The sequence below is a fragment of the Corylus avellana genome, chromosome 9, assembly GCF_965113065.1.
Source record: "Corylus avellana chromosome 9, dhCorAvel1.hap1.2, whole genome shotgun sequence".
Classification (NCBI taxonomy): domain Eukaryota; kingdom Viridiplantae; phylum Streptophyta; class Magnoliopsida; order Fagales; family Betulaceae; genus Corylus; species Corylus avellana.
The window spans coordinates 15,195,970-15,202,669 of NC_142498.1; the positions used below are offsets into that span (position 1 = coordinate 15,195,970).

The 6,700-nt window shown below is 35.4% G+C and overlaps 1 protein-coding gene and 1 pseudogene across 1 annotated transcript; both read left to right on the top strand.

Annotated features, from left to right (window-relative positions):
* Positions 1–435: 435 nt before the first annotated feature.
* LOC132189576 (plant intracellular Ras-group-related LRR protein 6-like) lies at positions 436–3,213 on the top strand. Its single transcript, XM_059604320.2, has 3 exons — positions 436–708; positions 852–1,021; positions 2,337–3,213. Exons 1-3 carry the CDS (start codon positions 523–525, stop codon positions 3,022–3,024), a joined length of 1,044 nt encoding a protein of 347 aa, XP_059460303.2. The 5' UTR covers positions 436–522; the 3' UTR covers positions 3,025–3,213.
* A 1,012-nt stretch (positions 3,214–4,225) lies between these two features.
* On the top strand, positions 4,226–5,734 carry LOC148583850 (uncharacterized; annotated as a pseudogene).
* Positions 5,735–6,700: the final 966 nt, after the last annotated feature.

Consider the following 6,700-nt stretch of genomic DNA (forward strand, 5'->3'; position numbering starts at 1 on the left):
TTTTTAAGGAAACTTGTACCATTGCAAAAGGCATTTAGAAAACAAAATAAAGACAACTTTTGTCCCCTCTCCTCCTCATGAAATGAAAAAACAAGTACAAGTTGGATTTAGTCTTGCACAAAATAATAGCAAAGGGCGCATCGGGTGGCCGTGATTGGCGTGCAGCCTAGTGGGGCTTCTGCTTTCGACAGAAAAGGGAGGGTTGACTTGCTCAAGTGGGAAGCATGGCCACGCAACCAATACCTCTCCTATACGGCCCTTGTACCTCTTTTCCATTTCCCCATTTCCCATTTCCCCAAACAGCAAACGTCACGTATACGTGGCAGGTACCCAAAGGACCTCAATCCGTACGTCTTCCCTGTCCTTTTACTCTCTCTCTCTCTCTCCATATATATAATTATTATTATGCTTTCTTTCTTCCTTCCCAAACACTTCTTTTCTCTCCCTCTCTCTCTCTCTCTCTCTTTTGAGTGTTATTTTCTCGGAAAAAGAGAGAGAAATTCTTGGTGGGTATATGTGAGAATGATGTACGAGCATGATGATGAGCAGCAGGATATGAGGAAGAGGATGGATAGACAGAAATCCATCGAGGAAGAAGATAGATTGGAAATTGTTGATTTGAGTGGCATGAGCTTGGATTCTCTCCCTAACCCTTCTCTTAATTTAGGAACTATTTGCAAGTTGGACCTCTCCAGAAACAATCTCCAGGTATTTAAATTTTTAGCTCCCTTCTCTCAACAACAAACCGACGTTACAGGTTTCTGTAACGTCAGCGGGATAGTTGTAAGGTAAAAATGAAATATTATTGTTTACAATTTCTTGGTCTGAAACGTTTGTCTATGTTTTGGAAGAACATAGCGGAGTCGTTGATTGCTCGATTGCTTAATCTGGTGGTGTTGGACATGCACTCAAATCAGCTTAAATCGCTCCCAAACTCGATCGGCTGCCTTTCTAAGCTCAAGGTTTTGAATGTCTCCGGCAACCTTATTGAATCCCTCCCTAAAACTATTGAGAACTGCAGGTTTGTCCTCTTCCTATATATTATCAAATTCTTGAAAAGAGACACCACATGTTTTCCCCTTTCTTCAAATTATAGGATAAGGATTAAAGCCGACATGAATTTCAAATTCAGTTTCTAAAAGTAACATGTGTCTTTAATATGATAAGTATATCTTCCTTTTAGTCTTCGTAAAAAAAATTAAGAAAAAAAAAAGTTATTTTAAAAAACGGAGTTGAGTTGAAAAAATTCTTTCAATTTAATTGTTTGAAAATTTTTGTCCTTTAATATATATATATATATATATATATATATATATATATATATATTTCTGTTGCCTTTTGGAATACCCCTTTGTAAAATTTTGCCTCATTGACTCTTTTCTTTTCTTCGACAAAGTAAGAGTTGATGAAAGTGATCCAACAACAAAGGTGATATATCTTGATGGTGTTTTAGTTTGTTTGAAAAAAAAAAAAAAAAAAATAGTGGGTGCTTTTTTTAAAAAAAAAAATTAAAAGAAAAGTAAAAGTGAAAGTAATTAAGTATTTTGTGTTTTGAATAGTTTATTAATATTTTTACTTTTTTGGGTAGAAAACAAAAGGCTTGGGCAAAAAAATTGACAACCCGACTTTACTGTTTCTAAATTTTTTTTTTTTTTTTACACTTATGTCGGGATAATAGCTCAAAACACATGAATAAGTTTGAATCCACCAAATGACTAACTACCTGTTGTTTAAATTTTTTAAATAATATAGCAAAATGAACACCGTTATTTGTAATAAACTACATCTAAACGATAAAATGATTAATAGAAATTTACTAAGGACAAAAAAAAAAAAAAAAAAAAAAATTCTTGTTCAGATTATTAGCAATAACAAAACCTGAGTATCCTGTCGATCAAAACTTAGCTACAAATGAATCTAATAAAGTGATATGTGTCTCTTAGTAGATAAAAAACACATATTTTCTTAATAAAATTAATAAGAAAACACGTATTTCTAACATGCTTTAGAAACACGTCACTTTATAAACTGATTTGTATGAATTGATTACAAGGTAGCTAATTTTAGCGAGGAACTTACCTGCCCACCTACTCAAATAGGTATAACAAATTGCTAAGAATATGGTCCTTTCACAATCCTTGCCGTGTAAAAACAATAAATTATATCCACATTTTTAAAATAGATTTGATTTGATTTTGATTTGACGCAGGAAAAGAAAAAGATTAAACGGAAGTGTGATTTACTAGAAGTGCTATAGGTCGTATTTTTATTTTTAATATGATGTTTAAAATTATTATTATTATTATATCAAAATTTAATAATAGTTCACCCACCAGATCCTTAGAAGAACTGAATGCGAACTTCAACAAGCTGAGCAGGTTGCCAGATACCATTGGCTTTGAGCTTACGAGCTTGAAGAAGCTCTCTGTAAACTCAAACAAGTTGGTATTTCTCCCAAGCTCCACCTCCCATCTGACCGCCCTGCGAGTGTTAGACGCCCGCCTTAACTGCCTTCGGTCACTCCCAGACGACCTTGAGAACCTCATCAATCTCGAAGTCCTCAACGTGAGCCAAAACTTCCAGTACTTCGAGACCCTACCATACTCCATAGGCCTGCTAATCAACCTCGTCGAATTGGATGTCAGCTACAACAAGATCAAAACCCTTCCGGACTCCATGGGATGCCTCAAGAAGCTCCAGAAGCTCATTGTGGAAGGGAATCCGCTCACTTCGCCTCCCATGGACGTGGTGGAGCAGGGATTGCATGCGGTGAAGGCGTACCTTAGCGAGAAGATGAATGCCGACCACAAGACCCCACAAAAGAAGAAATCATGGGTTGGGAAGTTGGTCAAGTATGCAACCTTTAACGGGAACTCACGACGCGGCACCGGCCGAGCTCGCGAGGAGCGCGAAGGGTTCATCATGCCGGAGTATCGGTCGATTGACGGCCTTGCTTCGCCGAGGTTTATGGGTATGTTTTCACCTCGCCGCCTCTTCTCTCCCCAAACTTACTTCAGTAGATGATGAGGTGCGAGCAAAACAATCCTTTGTATCACAAAACCTGTGAATTTAGTTTTACTGTACATGTTTTCTTTAGTGGTTTTGCATACTATTATAGACCTCTCCAAAGATGTCTTCTATGTGTATGGTTTTGTATCAGAAAGATTTGTGTGGTCTCTTGCCCTAAATCATCTACATCGTTGCTTTGCAATTAGAATGGATATCATGTTTTCTGTTAATAAATCTCAAAGTATTGGAGATAATTGATTTCCCTTTATATGTACATTTTATAAATAGTGTCTTTTTGAGATAAGCTCTCAATTAATTTCTCTCCAACAAACTAGAATGGATAATAAAAAGAATCACTACGATAATTTTATTTATCTGTAACGGACCGTTAGTAACATGTCAAAGCTGTTGACACGTTACTAACGGATAGTGACGTGTCAACAGTGTCTAGCGGGTTAAAAAATTGGTCGTAACTACTAGGGATTTAGTAACGTGTCAAGATTTGACACGTTACCAAATGTATGGTAACGTGTTGCATTTTAACATGTCACCTTGTACTGACGTGTTACATTTTAACACGTTACCATACATTTAGTAACGTGTGAAATTGACACGTCACAAAATGGTGACTTGTCAAAACTGACACGTTACATTTTTCTTTGAAAACGTGTCTACTATTGCCACCTCACGAAATAGTAATGTTTCCAGTACACATGTTACTAATTCATTTTTTTTTTTTTGTAGTGAATTTAGATTAAATGGAGATTGAGAAAGCAACACAAATGAATAAAGCAAGTGAAGAAGAAATATTGAGTGAATATATTTTGAATACCTTGTTGGCCTAACATCATAATCCAATTCAGTTGTGGTCACTTGTCATTCATAGACCAAATCAAATGCTAGCTGATTTATTTTTCTATATAGTTTGATATTATTCTCTAATATTTTTCTACATAGCTGATTTATTTTTCTATATGGTTTATTAAAAATTTTTTTTTTTTCTTCTTATTTCTCTACCATTACTCGAATGTTTCACCTTGGCGGAAGCAATATATAAATGCCACCAAGGCACCAACCCATAATAAGCAGAGGATATATAAGATGACATAAAAAAATTTAGATTAAAGTATTGATGAAATGATAATCATATAAATAATTGATCGATTACATAGACTAGCTAGAAAAATCCCAAACCACACGTACACCAGAAGAAAGAATGGCTGACGATGATGAAACTGGTATATTGAATATACAACTATTAACAAAAAGTATCACAATAATAATTATCATTATATCTTTTGAATATAATTTTTCTTTTTTTTCTTTTTTTTTCTCATGAATAGTACGATCAACTACAAATCTCCCACCAGGTCATGATCATTATATATTTTAAATCAAGAATTTCTCATTACTGTTAGGGATGAAAGAGGAAAAATGTGAGTCAAGCCAATTTGAAGTTGGCGGCTATCAATGGTGCACCTTTAGGACTCCCCTTCTTCTTTCAGCTATTGGTTTCTTTTTTCTTTTAATTAAACAATATGAGCATTTTCTTTTCCATGTCTACGAGATCGGTAATCTACCCAAATGGGAAAAGGAGTAGGGATGGGAATGGTTACATCTCTCTGTACTTGGCAATAGCAGCTACTAATGATCTTCCACTTGGCCGGGATGTTAATGTGCATATAAGATTCTTTGTGTTTGATCAAATTCGAGACAAGTACCTTAGTATTCAAGGTACTTTTGCTGAGAACTTGGTCTAAATCTCAAGTCTAAAACTTTGATAGCAATTTGTCCCTATGGATATGCCTAGCTAATATGTTTATGTTGGGATTTGATACGTGACTTTACAATTGCTTGTAAAGCTCAACAATCCAGATGCAAATGGGAGAATAAGACGCTTCCATAACCTGAAGACTGAATGGGGAATCGCCCAGTTGCTTTTCCATGATATTCTCAATGATTCATCAAATAGTTATCTTCTTAATGACACGTGTATTTTTTGGGTGGAAGTTCTTTTTATCAAAGGTACTTGTATGGGAGAGAGTTTGTCGATGATAAGTGAACCTCAATGTAATTATTTCACTTGGAAGACTGACAACTATACGGCCTTGAAAGATGAAGTTTATTTCTCTGAGCAATTCACTGTAGAAGGTCGAAAATGGTATGATTGGAGTTTTGCCCTTTTATATCAATCTCAATTTACAATTTGTTAGTTTACAATCTTTATCTTTGTACTTTGGATATAGGAAGTTGATGCTAGAGCCAGAGAGAGGAAGAACTGGACCCGACACAAAATTATCTCTCTATCTGAAATTAGATGATTCAGAAAGTCTTCCTCCCAAAGGAAAATTGTACGCAAAATTCAACTTGCAAATAAGGAACCAAATCAATATCAATCATCTTGAAATACAGGTCTATTCTCTTTATTTTCACACACACAAAAAAAAATGCTATAAACTTTCATTTCTTTTTGACATGAACATAAGAAAATGCTCCTAAAAATTTACATGAAAACCCAATTTAAGTAAATATAATAATATGACTGACTCTTACCTTGAAGCTGAGTTCTGGTTCTCTGATCCCAGCGTCACTTATGGTTTCCCCAAGTTTTTGGCAGTGAAAGATCTCATAGACGCATCAAAGGGCTACTTGGTGGATGATGCTTTGTTCATTAAATGCAAAGTTGATGTTATATCCGTAGTTAAGGATTTCTCCTCAAATTAATGTTACTTTTAGCTGGAGAGACATATTTTATCTTGTTAATGTTTTTTAGATTATATATATATATTGAAAAAAGATCTGATTTGAATGTAGTTTTAACTTTTAAATATTTTATGTTTTGAGCTATTTGTTAATTGTGTATCTTTTCAACAAAAGCAATATAAACCATTGTAATTATCTTTGTAGTTCCCTTTTTCCCTTGTTTGAATAGGAAAACAAAAGCAATACAACATTCAAGTCACTAAGTCTTCTTGAGCTCATGTTTCCCTCCCCTTCCTACACCTGCATAACCTGGAGCACCCTCTATTCCAAGGGTTGGATGGTGGAGGCTGACAACTTTTACAGTTGGGATCGTCGCCTCTTGCCCCGCTGCCAGAGGGTGGCAGATCGCGCTTGAGAGCCCCTGGAGAGATACATTTTTTCGCTTCGGAAGACATTAGAGTTGCTTCAGATTCCATATCCGACTCCGCAGCAAATTTTCAACTGAATGCTGTAATCAAACCATTGCATTCTCCATGCTTCTTAGAGCTTTTGCATGTATGACATCAGCCGAGTACTTGAAGAATATGGGTAGGGTTAATGGTAGAGCGAGCATAAAAGATAAGGAATAGGTTCACTACTGCCTTATTTTTTGTGCACAACTTTCACTAGGAATCTCTTCTCCTTGATTGTCTATCACTCCACCACAGGTGCACTCTTTTCTCTTTATTATTTGTGTTGCGAAAACTTCACTTACCTCTCATAATCTTACCTCAATCATCAAAAATTTGAGATGTCAACATTGCAAATTTTGATAATTTGATATTACGGTTACAAAATTCGTAATACTTTAGGAATAAGTAAAGTTTTCCTCTTATGTTTAATCGTTCTCCTTCACTGGCTACTATGTTATGTGGTGGGCGTAAGTAAAATTTTCCTTCTATGTTTAATCGTTCTCCTTCACTGGCTACTATGTTATGTGGTGGGTGTT